General features: G+C 39.9%; 1 protein-coding gene across 19 annotated transcripts in view; it reads right to left on the bottom strand.

Annotated features, from left to right (window-relative positions):
- The window catches only part of unm_hu7910 (un-named hu7910), a 62,246-nt gene that overhangs the window by 16,549 nt on the left and 26,738 nt on the right, over positions 1-18,959 (bottom strand). For 6 of the 19 annotated variants that reach the window (XM_050056793.1, XM_050056798.1, XM_050056796.1 and 3 more), the window contains 5 exons: positions 6,729-6,782; positions 4,052-4,171; positions 3,328-3,372; positions 2,113-2,148; positions 1,740-1,784 (listed from right to left, as the gene is read on the bottom strand). In XM_050056793.1, the coding sequence (XP_049912750.1) occupies positions 1,740-1,784; positions 2,113-2,148; positions 3,328-3,372; positions 4,052-4,171; positions 6,729-6,782 (300 nt within the window). Of the gene's footprint in view, positions 1-1,739; positions 1,785-2,112; positions 2,149-3,327; positions 3,373-4,051; positions 4,172-6,728; positions 6,783-9,146; positions 14,328-17,573; positions 17,616-17,718; positions 17,791-18,959 lie in introns of those variants that run through there. The other 13 variants (XM_050056795.1, XM_050056801.1, XM_050056803.1 and 10 more) reach the window with 8 other exon arrangements.

The following is an 18,959-nucleotide window of genomic DNA, read 5'->3' as shown; positions in this document are numbered from 1 at the left end:
AGACGCTTGCTGTAGCGCCACCATCAGGACTATTGGCTTGAGTTTACAGCTGAGGATATCTGGCATGAGACTGGACCTTTGTGCAAAGTTTGGTGAGTTTTCACCCATGGGAAGTATGAGTTCCTCAGAAGATGGAGAAGAAGGAGAAGAAGAAGAAGAATACCTAGGATTACAATAGTGTCCTGGCAGCTTAGCTGCCCGGACCCTAACGACAGCTAACGATGTCTAACGCTGTGTTCACATCACAACATTAAGTTTGCCATCACGTATTAGGTTATAACAAAGCTACCAATAGCTCTGCCATTATTAGATAACTAATGCTACTTACCCAGAACAGAAACTAATGCGCAAATATCAGCTTGTATCAGACGTATCTTGCTATAACGCCGCATTACGGTGTATTGACGTCTGCAGGGGAGAGGGAGAGAGAGAGAGAGAGAGAGAGAGGGAGAGAGAGAGAGGGAGGGAGGGAGAGAGAGAGAGAGAGAGAGAGAGAGAGAGNCAGAACAGAAACTAATGCGCAAATATCAGCTTGTATCAGACGTATCTTGCTATGTGTGTTATAACTCTGCATTACGGTGTATTGACGTCTGCAGGGGAGAGAGAGAGAGAGAGAGAGAGAGAGGGAGAGAGAGAGATAGGAAGATTTCCTGATAATGTTTTGTATGATAGGTGCTTGTGTGGGAACTGCCAGCCCATGTCCTCAGCTGTGGAGAGTATGTGCTGCAGGGAGGNGCATTACGGTGTATTGACGTCTGCAGGGGAGAGAGAGAGAGAGAGAGAGAGAGAGGGAGAGAGAGGGAGAGAGAGAGAGATAGGAAGATTTCCTGATAATTTTTTGTATGATAGGTGCTTGTGTGGGAACTGCCAGCCCATGTCCTCAGCTGTGGAGAGTATGTGCTGCAGGGAGGTGGATGCCTTCTGGGCTCTGGTGGAGAATCTGACCCCCAGACCAGACATAACATGCCTCACACTGCCCATCAATCCTCACGCCGCCCACTCCCGTCTCAAACACGGAGGTCTCCCTCTCCGCGGAGACCGCCCGTCTTCGCACATAACCCCGGGCTCCGCCAGGAACACAATCCTCCTGTCCAAAATGAGCGCTGCACACGACCGCGTTTATGGTCACAGATGAAGCCGTGAAATCGCGCCTCTTCACCTGCACAAAACGCACCCAGGCACAAAAACTAACTCCACTCCTTTTTCTGTCCGGAAAACGGTGGACTCCATGTCCTGACAGACCCGAGTTTGTGCAACCTGTACAAACACAATAATTCAGCATAATCACAAATGGTGAAATGCACTGTTAACAATCGAAATATTACTAACTCACAAGTTTACTACTGCTCAGACTCACTACCACCTACTACTGCGCATTGGACAGAGGCAGGGTCAAGGACGCAGAGTCCCTCTCGTGACGTAGTATCAGGCGATGTTGAAAAAAAAGCGTTTTTAGAAGAGGAGCTAAAAAGAGCCACTTTTCCTCTGAATTTGTGCCTTTATGTCGTGTAAACCATAATAAATTCTGAATTAACTTCTCATATGGTAATTTTCAGACAAGGTCATGTATATATTTTTTAAAAAATTTAACCTGCAAACTGCACTTTAAGTAAGTATCTGAATACAGGACTTTGACATGTAGTGGGTTATTTTCACAGTGCGGTATAAGTACTTTTACTGCAGTAAATGATCTGAATACTTCCAATACTGTAAAATAGTGAAGACTGAGTTTAACTGACCTGGCACAAAGTCATCTTCTACGTATGGCGGGAGAGGGACGGCAGCTGAAGATACAAAAACACACAGGTTAAAGCGCTCTCACTCACTCACTCACTCACTCACTCACTCACACACTCACTCACACACTCACTCACACACACACACACACACACACACACACACAGACAGACACAGATACAGACAGACGCAAATATACAGTGATGTAATGAGTAATAATTAGTCCTGCAGCAGATGAACATGAAGTTAGAGAGAAGAGTCAGGTGATGTTTAAGACTCAAAGTGAAGCTGAGACTGAAATGTCGATGATTCAACATGCAGACATCCAAACACGGTGTGCACAACAACAGCCACTACACTAACTGCAGGACCAACCTTGGATATCAGACTCCACATCATGAGATCTAGAGACTGGATCAGACACAGACAGGTAATAATAATGTTACCTTTGTGACATCATCATGTCAGCTGATCACAGTGAAGGCAAGCAGCAGGTAATGTGTGCATTCAGGCAAAGTGTTAAGCATCAATTTAAAGACTGGTGCCATAAAAATAAGTGTCTGCTATATCAACAATATGGCCTTTAGTATGTGGACGCCTAAACATCTAAAAGTCTCTATTCTTTTGGTGTGAGTCTTTCAACCTGATGTTGAACCTGCTGTACATTTGATCCCATTCAGACAGCAGAGCATCACTGAGGTCCAGCACTGATGCTGGTGATCACAGTCGCTCCTCCAGTTTATCCTAAAGGTATAGGATGGGAGTTCTTCCACGCAAGACTGAGAGAATAATTTTTTTATGGAGGTAGTTTTGTGCTCATAAAGGATATTCTCCAAAATGTCATATCTAAATTATCACTGTGCACTGTGGCTTTAAGATTGCTCTTCATGCTCTTCAGGTTTATTGCAAAGGAATTTGCACACAGAAGGAATTTGCACACAGAAGGAATTTGCTTTGGTACTTTGGTGGATAACAATAAACAACGTGAGAGAGAATAAAAAAATAGAATCTTAAATTTAAAATAGAAATTTCTGTCACAGTGGGTTACATTAACGCACATATTTTGAGCTAACCTGTCTGTGCATTTTAAATTTTCTCTGTACTTACATACTGCAAACCTTTGCACATGCCTTGGACAACTTTTTACACATTCCTGCACAAAACTGTACAGCTTGTCTTTGTAAAAACAGTTTTTTTCTTACATATATTTATTGACAATTAATGGAGAATGAAAACTCACTCAAACCGATTATAGCAAATAAATTTGATGCTGTTTTTTCAATCAAAATCAGAAGCAAAGTTACGGGACCAAGACCAACCCAGGAGCACAGACTCAAACCAAAAATACACTTAAGTATTTGGACACAAGGTGTCCACATAGTTTTGGCCATATGGTGTACCTGATAATACAGGACAAGCAAATAATTTGAAGCACAACCAGGAGGAAAAAAGTGGCATTCAAACATTACAGCCGCTCACACAGCATCTAAATATAAACACAGTTTAGCTGCTGCTCTTCTGCTTCATTAGTTAGTGTGAAGTATCTTGGATTTTCACTCATTATTGGTAGTCATGTGACAAACTACCTACCTTCATCATCATCGTTGTGGACAGGCAACGGGCCACTCTCTGAAACTGACAAACAACAGACAGTTTAAATTCAAGCAGTACCTATAGTGAACACTGGTCTGTTTAAAATAAAAGAAGGTGACAAAGTAGATGATATTAATTTCAAATAAAATTTAGTTTTTCTTCCCACAATATCACTCTAAGATCACCTAGAGCTGAAACTAAAAAATAAAATTTAAACACAGTTCTTGATTATCAATAATCTAAATATTATTGTATCATTAAGCAGACTTTCTAGGCCAGTGGCTTTCAAGGTAAACACTGATTTGATTACAGTCAATAAACACATAAATACAGAAAAATAATAATAATACATAAACAAATGTAAAATTAAATATGTTAATAAATAAAGAAAGTATAAATCAATACATAAATAGATAGAATGAATAAATAAAATACATAAATAAATGTATAAATAAATACAGAAAAATAAATCAATATATACATAAATGAATGAATAATAATAATAATTATTTTACCATGAAGCAGACTTTGAGCTGGTGACTCTCAATGTAAACAGTGACAGTAACATAAACAAATGAATGTGGGCAGGATTAACTGATATTAAATAGACAGGGTCAATTAATCAGTACTGATTCAATTAAAAATTACTGCTGAGTTGTTGTTTTTTTTCACTTAAATTATGTAATTAGTATATATACTAAAATATATACACCAAACACACCTGTCTCCTCGGTTGGTGTTTCAGATGACATGGCCTCTGTTGGCTCCACCCCCTGTGGCTCTGCAGCTCGCTGAGTGGCTGCTTCAGTCAAACGTTCACTGGTTTCTTTGGTTTTTAAACCAAAAAAGACAGGGGACACCATGCATACAAATATAAACATAATATTTTAATTAAAAATATTTGAACTTTAAATTTGCATTGCTCATAACTTGTAATAGTTGTTAATCACAGCACTGTACAGTGTCCTTCAGTTTTAATAAGCAGGCTTGTGACATTTGGCTGTAACTAATGATTGTTGGAATTATATCAATTGATCTCTCGATAGTTTTAGTATAAACTGCCTAACTTTGTTGTCTATATAATGTCTTGAAATATAGAAAATTATATGTCAATGTCATAATGTCCCAGTTAATTTCCTAAAATTAAGTTTTAAAGAACGGACTTAATTAATGTTTGCTTGATGAATTATCTGAGGGATAAATCTTGGTTGCTGTTGGCTGAAGTGGTTTAAATGGGTCATTCATTATTTGTTGGTTCTATTGGTCTCAGTGGTTAGTCTAGCAGCTCCACCCCCATCAGTGAGTTAGAGTTTGTCTAAGGCCATGTTTACACGAAAAGGATCCACTGAAAACAGAATCGTTTCTCATTTTCTTTTTGAAAAAAGTTCTGCGTTTAGACGACAACGTTTTGATAACAATTGCCAACAAAAAAAAAGACCATAAACGCTGCAGTATACATGCCAGGCCAGTAGTTTGCAGTGTGTCACTTGCGCTTCCTTCTAGAGAGCGGTGATGTATAAACAAACAAAATGGCAACCGCACAAACGTTTGTCTGGACGGACGGCGAGGTGGAGTTTCTACAGTTAATCTACACTATGATGGGAAGCGTTGATAAATTCAACAGGGTGAGCAGCACAAGCAGAGCTCTGGAGTCCGCCATTGTTGTTGTGATGGTCGACTTTCTCGCGCATGCTTAGTGACTGGAACCGTAAAGCGCATGTGCAAAAAGTCTCCGTTTTCAGAGGAACTGCATATTGCCAGTTTACATGACAACGGAGACAATGCCGTTTCCAAAAAATTGCACTCTGGAACCTGTTTTCAAAACGCTGCGTTTTCAGGCACCCAAAACGCCTCTGTCGTGTAAACGATCGGCCAAAACACAACTAAAGTTTACCATTTTCAGTTGAAATCGTTGTTGTATAAACGGGACCTAAGAAGCAGGTTCTTTAGTATAAAATACACTACATTAATACATTTCATGTGCCAACAGACAGTGGTGAGAGAAGTGCTCAGATGTAGGAATATGACAATGCAGCAATACTCTGTTACAAGAAAGATTCTTGCATCTTAGTTCACATTTTATTCAAGTATGCGTTTTTTTTTTTATTTACTTAGTTACGACTGATTTTATGTGACTGTTGCCTTGTGTGTGTCAACCTTGTTGTTGTCATTGTTGTTTTTATTGCTACTGCGGCAGAATCAATTGCCCCTCGGGGACAAATAAAGGTCTTGAATCTTAAATCTTAAGTAACAGTACAAAAGTTTTAGCATTAATATTTACTTAAAGGACTAGTGTGTAAGACTTGAGGAGATTTAGTGGCATCTAGCGGTGAGGACTGCAGATAGCAACCAGCTAAAACTTCTCCCACATAGAATTCCTTCAGTGTTCATCTTTCAGGAGGTTTTTACTGGGAGCTGAATTATCCACAGACGTCTCTTCCTCTCCAAAACAAACCAACCAGGTGATTTTAAACCAGTAAAAACACCTTAACACACTTAATTTTTTAGACGCTTCTCGTCACCAAGGGGCTTTGAACTATGGTGGCTGACGTGAAAACCACAAATGTTCTGGGCTACTGTAGAAACATGGTGGGGCAACATGGCCACTTCTGTAGACGAAGACCTGCTACCTATGTAGATATAAACAGCTCATTCTTAGTTAACAAAAAAACAACAATTCAATTTTTCAGGAGATTATACACTAAGGAAAACACACTTATTATATTATATTCCATTTCTGCCAATATATCCCCTTAAATCCTACACACTGGACCTTTTAAGTACCAAGACTAAAAGTGCTCATTATGCATTTATATACGGGTAGCTTGTGAATTCCCCATTTTTAATCTCGTAGTTTTTAGTTGATTATATTTTGTATTAAAAATCTGAGTCTGCAAAGTAACTATGATACTAAGATAAGTAATTAAGTACAATATTTCCTTCTGAAATGTTTTGGAGTAGAAGTGGAAAGTAGCTGAAAATGGAAATAATCAAGTAAAGTACAAGTACCTTTAAATCTGACAGTACTTGAGTAAATGTACTTAGTTCCTTTCCACAACTGCTAACAGACAGTTGGTTGTAAGTGTGGAAGTGAAGCAGGGTGGAGCTGATTAAGATTCAGTGTGTCTGTGTGAGGATGCTTTGTTGGTCTGACGCAGATCTGGGATCACAGTTCCTTTCAACAGAGGTCAGGTGAGGCAAACATGCCCTCAGGGCTGAACTCACAGGTGGGAATGAGGTGAAACACTGACGGGGTGGTTTTCTCGGGTATCAGGTCAGTGTCAGCTTGTTTGTCTGAGAGACAACAGACTGCAGACTCAGGGGACTGCTGTCACTGTGTGTGTGTGTGTGTGTGTGTGTGTGTGTGTGTGTGTGTGTGTGAGTGAGAGAGTCCTCACTTGTTTTCTCCTCAGGTGAATCTCCGTCATGCCTTCTCTCTGCCACCTTCAGCCCTGTTCAGTGGTTCAAGTTAAAAAATCAGACAATGGCACATGCACACAAAGACCTTCTTTTCAGAGTTTCTTCACCAACAGTATGTCCTTAATTTGGGATACATAGCTAAATAAAAACCAAAATAAATAAATGCTCAGTACATTAGCATTAAATACATAACTTTTCCTCATACACTTAATCAAAAACAAGTGACCAAGCAGTTACTGGGACGAGAACTTAAAGGTGACACAGAGTGAGCCCTAGACCGTACATAAAGACAGACAATGTGTCTCCACTCTCCAAAATATCCCAGATACTGCTGCCACTATCTTGTGATGGTGGTGTCATTTGAAGCCAGCCAAAGTCTGCGCAGTAGTGAAATTCAGCAGTATCCATACACCCATCTGACCAAGTGTGAGCAGTGCCAGGGTTTCCCACAAATTCATATTTTTGTGGCGGCCCGCCATAACATCTGCCTCCACAAATAGAGTTGGGTCGACTTCCCATTAAACCCTTACAGGAATACTCCGATGATTTGGGAGTTATGCCCTTTCCTATCATTTTCATAGTAAGACAACATGATCGATATCTTTTTTGTGTCTGTACGTCTAGTGGCTGGGTCTCAGCGGTTAGCATTGCGGCTTAGCTTAGCGAATACAATTGAAGTCTATAGGGGGTCAGTAGCCTGCTCGTTAAAAGTGAACAAATAAACGTTGCAGAAACCCTGAAGCTGGCATTTCTGCACGTGCATTTACAATAAACATGTTTAAACATTAATTCGAAAAACGAGAGTCCTTTTTAGTCGTTTTAGAAGAAGTTTGATACACGGAAGTATAGTGTGTTTGCATCCTGCGCGGAGGGATACACCGGTGAGCAACAGCTACAGCTGGCTTTGGGACAGGTACGCTAGGTCACTCGGTAAAAGCAAACAAAGAGACGAAAATGTGCATTATAAAGCGATATTACTCACTTGACTGAAAGCTATTGAGTTTAGAATAAATGTGTTAAAATGTATTTATTTTCTCCTAGTCCTTATTTTAAATAGGTTATAAAAAAAATGATGGATAATTATCCTTATCGATCAATATGAACCAGCTATATCGTGATATACTTTTCAGCCATATCGCCCAAGCGAGCACACAAATTGGCACAGACAGCTGTCAATCACAAGCCATCACTACATAGAACACACACTTAGACTAACCCCCCCCACACACCCACACACAACCCGCGCACTACTTATTTTATATTGTGTTATATATTGTCTCATGTTACACAACAATCCTGTTGCGTAAATGTTGTTTGCTATGCAAACACAACTTATCTGTATTTCTTGTCTGCACCTTAGAAGTAGCCCCCGCAATTTTGTTGTATATGTAGCATCCTTTTGTTCCTGTGCAATGACAATAAAGGCTTTCTATACTATTCTATTCTACAACATCAACACCTTTTTCTTTTTTTTTGGCATTAAATAACTAATTAAACCCAACTTATCAGAAAAATGAGCACTTGAACAAACATCAGCCTGATAAGAACTATCCAAAATGACAAAAACATCTTTAAGAAAAATGACATTGACTTGTTCTTCGGCCTTTTAGTTTGACCCATGTCACATCTGCTAACATAGAGGGGCGGGGTTTATGACCTATACTGCAGCCAGCCACCAGGGGTTATGTTTTGGCTTCACTTTTTAGGAGCTGTCACGTCGTCCATCTTTATATAGTTTATGGAATGTACACAAGAAAAGCCAAGACTTCATAAAAAGAATATTTGTGGAATAATACTTAGGCTTTGAAACATTTGACCTAATATAACCTAATTCTAAAGACAGAGTCAATACAAGAAAGTTCTACTCTTAAGATTCACCTTAAATATATTTTTAGCTTTTAAAACCTCAAGTACCAAACTTAGACAATGTTAGTGTCATTTTTCACTGAAGTAAAGAGCTGATGCCCAACATTTTTTAAACCGACACCAAGTCTATGTGTATTGGTTTAATCAAGAAGACATAAAAACAGCATGTGAAGGAAAATTACCATATGCAGAAATTATTCATTACTGTTGCTGGTGTAACAGTGCCTTCAAGAAAACAGTAGGTGTTCTAAATAAACCAATTCATCAACCCAACATTCAGATTTCATGTTAGGGAGGAGAAGGAGGTCAGGAGTTACAGCAGCCCGATAATATTTCTCTGGAAGGAAACGAGCCGACAAGACGAAAACACAGAGTAAACAGAGGAGGAAGCTGTGGTGGAAGGAGATAGCATTGAACAGAGAACGGAGGATGTGATATTTATTACTCATTTTTAACGCTTTAAAAGGGAGTTTGCATGCTGGGCTGCAACAGATTAACATGTTCCCTCTCTACAAATAGGGCCACTTTCATTTAATTACACCAAGAAAAAGGACAGAACATGTATCTCAATTTGAAAACCAAGATTTATTTATCAAAGTTTTTCTCACATTTTGAAGAAAAGGCATAATTATTTTAGAGTTGGTTCAATCAGGCCCTGTGCTCAAAGCATGAGGCTGCACAAAGCAAAAGATAAAGTGATGAAACTGCTGCTATCAAGTAAACTGATTAAGTATTCAGTTTTCTGAGAGCCAATGGCTGCAGTCAAAAAGTTATCTGAAAAGTCACTACACGCCTCCACTGTATATATTAGTTACTACAGGTTTAGTAGATGTTATAACTGCATTTGGCCTTGAAATCAGCATCCTTAACCAAGCTTTTCTTTTTACAAGTTGCACTACAATACTCACATTAAAGTGGAATCAGACATTTTTTTGCTTTAACTTATCATTATGAAGTAAATGTTAATTGGACATTAGACATTTGTGTCAAATTGTCATAATTAGCATATAGGTTCTTGAGTTTACCTTAAAACATATTTTGTGAGGTCACAGTGACTTTTGACCACCAAAATCTAATCAGTCCATCGCAGAGTTGAAGTGGACATTTATGTCACGTTTGGAAAAAAAAATCCCTCGAGCTGTTCTCCAGATATCGCCATAATGAGGATGGGATGGATGGACAGATGGACGGATGGGCAGCCCAAGAACATAATGCCTAGTGGTCACAATGGTCACATAATGGTCACAGCCATCACTGGTGCGGAGGCATAAATAGAGTCCCGTTGCTTGGCTCTGAGGAAAATGGAAAGCAATCCAGTTGTCTTAAGCGACAGTGGTGCCAACAATAACACCACTTGAAAATTCCGGGGGGGCGGGGCGGTTGGGAGTTGCAAAGTTGTCTGTTTTCACTTCTACAAAAGCTCATAACCTCAGTAGCTTACTAACATGAACCTCCAAGAAAAACTAGCATCTGGCAAAGATCAGAGCCAAAAACCAAGGAGCCAATAAACGATCATATCTGACAAAAACATGAGTTAAAGACAGAAAAAAAACCCATGAAAACACAATGAAACAAATTAAATTCTCAAGTATAACTCTACATAAGTTAATCCCTTAAGTGGGTTCTTAAAATTGAACCCTTCAGTGATTCCATTAATCCTTTTCAACACTGACAAGGTTTTAAATTACACCAGACTCAAACCTACTTGAATACAGTGTCTGAACACATCTACGGTATCTGTGTCATGTAAGACGACACCTTCACCAAACTATTACCCTAAATACAATATTACATGCCACAGACTGATGGAAAATCTGTCAGAAAAAGGGTGCTTGAACAGTCAGTGTTTTTAAATAGCAAGTATTTTAAATAATGAGTAGGCCTATTTGATGTTTAGCTTAATATTTTTTTGTTTTCCTTCAAAGTTAAATCTCACTGTTTCCAGCAAAGTGCACCATATGGCAAACTTTATTAATCAGTATTTTCTTCACTAAATGTTTTAATCAGATCTGAATTAGGATGCAAACATAAGGCTCTGAACTTTTTGTGAAAAATTCAAATTGATGCTGGCATCATGAGATAAGAAGACTCCTTCTTCTGCTACTCAGATTTACATGTTTTCTTCACCAAAATAAAACTCACAACTTAAAACACAATCTACAGTGACATCAACCCAACATGCAAACTGAAGCAAGACGCTTCCAAAAGACAGTTTGAAATTAATATTACACATTTTCTTTTTCGCCCCCTTTACATACCCACCATGTTTTAGGATTTTCAAGATTTCTTCACAAAATTTTAATACCACAAACTACAAAATGGTCAATTTGGGAAAAAAAGGAAAAAAACACCCTTGAAAGACTGCAGCAGATGAATATAAGAACAATCACCAGAATGTCACCACTGATATGAATGGCAGGTTCATATCACAGTATACCATTATTTGACTTCTTTTAGAATATTTACTTAAAGGAACAGTGTGTAAGATTTAGGGGGATTTAGTGCCATCTAGTGGTGATGACTACAGATTGCAACCAGCTAAAACTTCTCCTGGTTAGAATTCCTTCAGTGTTCAATGTTCAGGATTTAAAAAATTCAGGGAACTGAATTTTCCACAGAGGTCTCTTCCTCTCCAAAACAAACAGACCAGCTGATTCAGTAAAAACCCTGAATAAAGAGGCATAATGTTACAAATCAGTGCTTTCTGATGTTGACTGGCATATCAGGGACGGACGTTACCCCAGTACCTGCTAATTTATGCTCACCTTTTTTGTTTGATACCGTAAAATCCAGATGTTTAGGAGGTTAATTATCCATAGAGGTTCCTTCAAGGGTTTATGTTAGTCTTTGCCGGTATCACGTGTAGTTGTCCGGCAGACAAAGGCCAAAATGTCCGGAGGGATATTTGCCAAATAAATAAAAACCTTCATCAATAGCATATTAAATAGCCTAACATTGTTGACCTATAATGTATGCTGCCAAGACAACTTAAATATAAACCTATATTATGCAGACCAGATTCTAGGATTTTCAATACGAATTGATCTATTTAGCCACCAGCAGTACAGAGTGTGTCCCTGCCTCTTCAGAGCATACGCCACATCCATGGGAGTCACGGTCCTACTCTTAGCGTTCTTGGTATAGTTAGGTGATGGCATCATGGGTCAAGTTCTTCAGGAAGACCTTCAACACACTGTTGGTCTCCTTGTAGAAAAGGCCTGAGATAAGCTCCACTCCACCACGGTGAGTCAGACAGCCAGATTGCAACCTTCATGATTTATGGTGATGCTTGTGGCACCCAGTCCTTTTCCTCCTTTGCCTCTGCCGCTGAACTTCTGATTAGTCATTCTGTTCAACAGATGGCTTCTTCATTTGGCTTATTTTCAAGTTATTTAATTAAGTGCTTTCTTGTTGTTTAAATTCATAGCCGATTATACAGCTATTTAAATCATATGCCCAGTAGTTGTTTCATGTGGCCAGAATTCTAGAATATTAAAAGCCATATTGGCCATAAAAGAAGTATGCTCTAACCCTGGTTTCCTCCTCTCCAAAACAAACAGACTTGGTGATTTTAACTGGTAAAACTCTGAATTAAGCAGTTTCATATTAACGAAAAATCAGTGTTCTTCCGGCAATTCTTGTTTTCAGGTGATTATGCACTAAAGAAAACATACCTGTTATATTTCTACCAATATATCCCCCTACATCCTAAACACTGGACCTTTAATAGGAAATATTTTCATGTGATCAAAGAAAGAAAAATTGTGATGTCATGCTGTTGGGATAACAGCAAATGTCCTGTTCTCTAAAATTTCTTTATTGTCCTTACTCTGTAAAATGTGGATTCACCAGCTCCGTCATGGAGAGGGATTAAAGTTGAAGTATTTTCCACATTATTTTTCATGCTCCTTGTCTATGCTTCCTTTCAGCCTGCAGCCAATCAGAGCTTTAGCACCATTTACAAGATAGTTACTTAGATCCAGGGTGTCATTTTTTCTTCCCGCCCACAGCCATCTTCTCCTCCACCACACTTTTCTCCCTCCTGACTGCTGACACACTTCCTCTGTCACTTCTATCCTCCGCTGCTGGAACTTTCGGCTGGGAAGCATTTGGTTTCCTCTCGAGGAGCTCCTGTTTCTTCACTTCTACCTTTGCCAGCCTCTCTGCCTCCATCTTGTCCCGAGCAGCCTTTTCTCTGGCGAGCCTCTGCCTCTCCATCAGCTCAGCTCTCTCACGCTCCAACTTCTCCCTTGCTGCTCTCTCTTTTTCCATCCTTTCCTTCTCGAGTCTCACCTGTTCAATTCTCTCTTTCTCCCGGGTGATTCTTTCCCTCTCCATCCTCTCCCTCAGTTCTCTAGCTGCCCTCTCCTTTTCTGCTCTTTCTTTTTCTAGTCGCTCCTTCTCCTGAGCAATCCTTGCCCTTTCCCTGGCAATGTGTTCCATCTCCATCTTTTCCTTCTCTCTAGCTACTCTTTCTTTTTCCAGTCTTTCCTTTTCTGCTCTCTCTTTTTCCCTGGCGATTCTCTCTCTTTCCTTTGCAACACGTTCTCTCTCAAGTCTTTCTTTCTCTGCTCGTTCTATGGCTTTTCGTTCTTTCTCTTGCCTCTCCTTTTCGTCCCTCTCTCGCTCAATCCTCTCCTTCTCCCTTGCAATTCTTTCTCTTTCCTTGGCGATGCGTTCCCTCTCCAGCCTTTCTTTTTCTGCCCTTTCTCTGGCGATACGTTCTCTCTCTTGCCTTTCTTTTTCTGCCCTTTCTCTGGCGATACGTTCTCTCTCTTGCCTTTCTTTTTCTGCCCTTTCTCTGGCGATACGTTCTCTCTCTAGCCTTTCTTTTTCTGCCCTTTCTCTGGCGATACGCTCTCTCTCTAGCCTTTCTTTTTCTGCCCTTTCTCTGGCGATGCGCTCTTTCTCCTGCCTTTCTTTTTCTGCCCTTTCTCTGGCGATGCGCTCTCTCTCTAGCCGTTCTTTTTCTGCCCTTTCTCTGGCGATGCGCTCTTTCTCTAGCTTCTCTTTTTCTGCCCTTTCTCTGGCGATGCGTTCTTTTTCTTGCAGCTCCTTCTCTCTGGCGATCCGCTCTCTTTCCCTAGCAATGCGTTCCCCCTCCAGTCTTTCTTTTTCTGCTTTCTCTTTGGCAATCCTTTCTTTCTCAAGTCTCTCCTTCTCTGCCTTCTCTCTCTCCATCCTGTCCTTTTCTCTGGCTATTCTTTCTCTTTCGATCCTTTCCTTTTCAGCCCTCTCTCTTTCCAGTCTCTCTTTCTCCTGTTGTTCCCTCTCTGCCTTCTCTTGTTCTCTGGCAAGGCGATCTCTCTCCATCTTTTCCCTCTCCACCCTCTCTTTCTCCTGTTGTTCCCTCTCCTCTTTGGCTGCCTTTTCTTTGGCCAATCTCTCCATCTCTTGTCTCTCCTTTTCTGCCCTCACTTGAGCCAGCCTCTCTTTCTCTGCTTTCTCCTGTGCTTCCCTCTCCATCCTTTCCTTCTCAGCCTTCTCCTTCTCCATCCTTTCCCTCTCCAACCTCAGCTGCTCTTGTGCAGCCTCCAGCGTCTTCATCTTCAGCGCCCAGGCCGTCTCCTTCTCATCCACTTCTTCAGCGAGGAAGGCCCTGATCTCTGCCAGAGCGATGCGAGCAATTCTCTTGGCTTCCATCTTCTCATGGATCATCCTCAGCTCTTCCCTCAGAGCAGAGCGCAGCTGGGTGCCACTGACGGGATGGTCTGAGGTTTGGATTCAAGGTGGACTTTTAAACCGCAGTGTGAATTTCATCCACAAACATCAATCAAACACGCAACTTATCGGCTTGTTATGTGACCACACAAAGCAAACAAGGAAGTGTTAGAAAAGGATGTGACATCATCACACAGTACATGCTAGTACATAATCTGCTCTATCATTCAAGGAGCTAAGCTGTACGATCATAAAACAAAAGTTATTAGAAACCAAATTAAAGATAGATTTGATGTCAAATGCACTTTTCATTTAAAGAAAGTACTACAATATTAAATAACTGTTGTTGTATAACATGATCTATTACTGGTGTTTTCAAATTGTTTATTTTCTTGGAACACCTGCCGCCTGAGAGGTATTCAATTTTCAATGATATGAAACAAAGCAAAGCAGCAAATTCTCATATTTAAAGGTTCTGTATGTAACTGTATACATATATTGATCATTTTTATTGCCAATGAGAGAACAGGTTGTAACCAAACTTATAAACTGAGATCTTCCCTGTCTTTCTTGGTTTCCTATAAAAGCCTGAGGACTGTTTCTATGTAAAGGAATTGGGCCAGATTTTTCCCAGAAAATCTGAAGGATGTGACGCTATGCCCGCCCTGGGTCTTGCCACTCATCAGCTCAGCCACAGCGCTAACAGTGTGAAACACTAGCTGACTTAAGCTCAGAAATGAAGTCTGCTAATGTCAACAACTGACTGGCACCCACCACAACACGGAGTCTACGCATGCTGTATTGTCATTATATACATTTTATACTGGCCCGGCAGAGATGGATCTTCACTTTGCATCCTAGGCGCCCGAGCGCCTGGGGTCTGATCCTGGACGGCACTGCTGACCGCCCCAAGTCCCCGGCTTGCACCAGCTGAATTTGAGTTGCTACAGTGGCTAAAGTCTGAGCTGCTGGGGAGCAAATTTGCATTTCCTAGGATAGCGATGGAATGACCTGACCTACTCTCACTTTGATTGGCCAGTACGTGTTGTCTTTGTTGGTTGGATTGATTAGGTTTAGGCAAGAGAACTGAGACTAGTTAGGGTTAGGGTAAAAATACCAGGTTAAGCCAATCAGAGGCCGAATAAAGCAGAAAAAGGCAGGCCTAGGAAAGGCAAATTCACTGCCAGGAGGTGAGGCAGAGTGTCAGCAGGCTGTGCTAGCAAGCTAATTCTTGTCTCATTTATTTGATAAACAGCAAATTCATTAAATTCATTACCTCATATCATTCAGTGCCCCTCGGTGCTGAACAGAAATCCCACGTTACAGGAAGCACTGACAAGTGAAATATTTTGAAATTTTAACTGGCTAATGTTAGCTAACGTTAGCTTGCTTGCTAACGTGGACAGATTGCTATCTAGCTAAAGCAGCAAACTGTCTTGAGTGATTAACATCATTTAATTCATCCAGACTGACCTGGCTGGTAAATTAGCTAGCTTGCTGTTTGTGAATTACATTATCAGCTTACCCCTGATTACAAGGACTTTGTGAGCGTTATGTTCGGAACCTTTAAGAGCCCAAAATCAGCCAACATTATTGATTTTTATTACACGGCTCTATTAAATGCTGTATTCTGATTGGTCAGTCGCGGCATTCAGAGGTCTGATATTACTGTGTAATGACCGTTGCTATGTAGCCCAGCGTTGCTAGGGACGCTGCCCTGACAAGGAGATTCAGCCGTTGCCGGCAGTTTTTTTTCTCTCCTCCCGATTTAATTTATAAATCAATAAAAATCATATAATTAATCAATATTCTGTCTCAAATTATTTATTTAACTGATAATTAGCCATGTAATAAGCAGGATAATGTATAATGAGCCGGTGAATACTGTGAAAACAACTCCCTTTTATTTTCTTTATTTTTCTAGTTATTTATCCAGTATTCACCGGCTCATTATACATTATCCCTTAGGCTACTTACTTGATGAATGTGTAATCAATTATTAAAATTGTCATCCTTAACCTTTTCTTAATTAATTGACTTAATTAATTAACAAACTTATCAATTTAAAAGTAGATGATAGGGGTGGGTAACAAGAATAATGTCACGGTATGTGTAACACTAGCATAGCTAGCACACTGCATATGAAACATACAGTATATGTTCTGTATTAACTATTAACTTGCACTTACGTATACTCAGATCTGATACTGTACATACAGATCTATATTCAGCCAAACTAGCGTGATCACTACCTCTTTATAACCTGTTTATAATTTCATCAGCAACACTGTATATATTGTATACAGTACATTAGGGGTTTGGACCTTATTGTTATCTTAGACTATGATATTTGCACTCTTCCCTCTTTGTATTACAACTGCTGCACAGCAATTTTCCTTGGAATATATAAAGTTTTTATCTTATCTTATGTCATATACATTGTGATATAATTTTTTTTTTAGGAAAATAAATTGAGAAACTGCTTACCAATTAAAATAATCAGACAGAGATCCCTGTTTTTGATTAATTCAGTAAAATAAATGGCTGACCAATCAATTTATTTAATTACACTGATACAAAATCATGTAAAAATCCAATGACAGTCCTTCTAATTGATCTAAAACAATAACCACAAAAATCTAATGTATTCAGAGATATTAAACTGATAGATACCATGGCATAAACAGCATTGTTTCATGGAATATATCATCATATCGCCCACCCCAATGACTTCATGGTTATTTGTGCACCTGCAAGGCAACTACTTTAAAACTGTTCAGCTCTTTCATTTTAAAACATAGCATACATATTTTGTTGTATTTTTTTCTATTCTATATCTACTGTGTGGGGCAGGGTCCAGATTTAACACTAGCCACTAGCCAGCTGCTAGTAAGCAAGTGGCCAGTAACTTTGCTTCACTCACCAGTCAAAAAAACAATGGCAATCTATTGAGTGGCTGGTAAAGTTTGAACATTCACTAGCCATTTGGCCGGTGAGTCAAAAAGTTAATTTTGGACACTGGTGTGGGGTATGTCTTTTGTAGCTTTTATTTCAATTTTGTGTGTTTACTGTTATATACCAATACACAAAAGCAAATTCCTCTTATGTGGAAACCTACTTGTGCAAAAAAAAACTGATTTGGATTCAACAACAAGATTTAATCTAAAACTTGTTCAACACAGCATATCTGAATTGTCTTTTCTGTCAATCAGATGTTAAATCAAAGCCATGCCTGAAAATATCAAGTCAGACCACAAGAAAAATCTTTATTTCAGACATGCAGGCAGTTTAAGTACCTCTAGTTGTGTTCCTTGTCGCAGCAGTCTCCCCTGCTTCAGCTAGATATCAAATCAAACATTATGTTTGAGTTTGTTTTCTGCTGTCCACAGTCAATAGGTCAAACTCACATCAACAGATGGATAGGACAAGAGATTAACTCACACACAGTAATAGAGGAACATCTACCTTTAGGGATTTTTATTTCTCGATCAGTCTTCTCTAACATCTTGTCTTCTAGGACGACACAAACAAACCAAACTGTTTGATACTGCAGTCAAAAATAAAGGCACATCATCACAACGGGCAAATCAAACTGCTACTACAACTAGGTGCAAAATTCCAGTGCACATATACTCCAGTGTTTGTTGCTTCGGAGCAGCCTTTACCTTAGCCTACTGTTTTCTGTTGAGTATTTGTTTTTTTTGCACAGATTAGGCTGCATTAATAAATTACTCCTATTGGCCATTTGCACACAGGGCTTTTTTTTTTGTACTTGCAGTGGTGTGTGAATAGTATGGCTCTGCACCACTGTCTGTCTCTCCTCTAAGCAATGAAATACTATGTGCCGTAGAAGACAGCAAAATGGAAGAGACTAACACTTAGCTGGAATGAAAGGAGTGGTCATAACTTTAGTAAATATCTGTCTGTCTCATACTGAGTTTGCTGTCATTTATGGCGTGTGGTGTTTCGCTGTGGGCAGGCCTCGTACGGAACCTCAGCAGAGTAGAGAGACAGACAGGGAGAGTTGGAGAGTTGACAATTGCTGCACTTGTTGAGTTGCTATGCATGAAAGCTTTGCAACTCAAAACACCTGAGTGACAGCTGACATAAAACAAAGGATCAGTTTGGGCTCTATATAGCTCAATATAACTGATCCCCATCCGTTTTAAAAAAGTCTTGATCGGCCCTGATACTGATCTCTGAGATCTGATCAGGACATGTCTAAACACGACAAATGCAAATAAAGCAGGAGTGGAACAACCAGTGCAAAACCAAGCATGTTCTCTGTGAACACTGAAATATCATTCTAAATCTGCCAAGTTAAAGGATAACTTCGGTATTTTTCAACCTGGGCTCTATTTCCCCATGTGTATGTGTGCTATGATTCATGGGTACCACTCGTTCTAAAATTGGTTCAGTATTGAGGCGCGAAACGAGCTAAAACGGTAACGGGGGCAAATGCGTCCCGTATAAAAGTGCTTTTTTCGCCACTGACCGGTTCAGATCGCCAGTGCTATCTCTGTAGATAGTATATTGTAGCGGCCCTGGGGCAGTGGTGAGTGTGAATGAGTGGAGTCAGCTGTCAGTCAGTGTTGGAGCAGAGAGGGGGAGGGCGGCCCCGCTGGGTACTGTAAGTGAGTATGTGTGTATGAAGTGTGTGTGTTACGCTAGAAGAGTCAGAG

The sequence above is a fragment of the Epinephelus moara genome, chromosome 11 (assembly GCF_006386435.1).
Source record: "Epinephelus moara isolate mb chromosome 11, YSFRI_EMoa_1.0, whole genome shotgun sequence".
In the NCBI taxonomy this organism is placed as follows: domain Eukaryota; kingdom Metazoa; phylum Chordata; class Actinopteri; order Perciformes; family Serranidae; genus Epinephelus; species Epinephelus moara.
The sequence above is the reverse complement of the archived record's forward strand: the minus strand, read 5'-3'. Positions and strand labels throughout refer to the sequence as shown.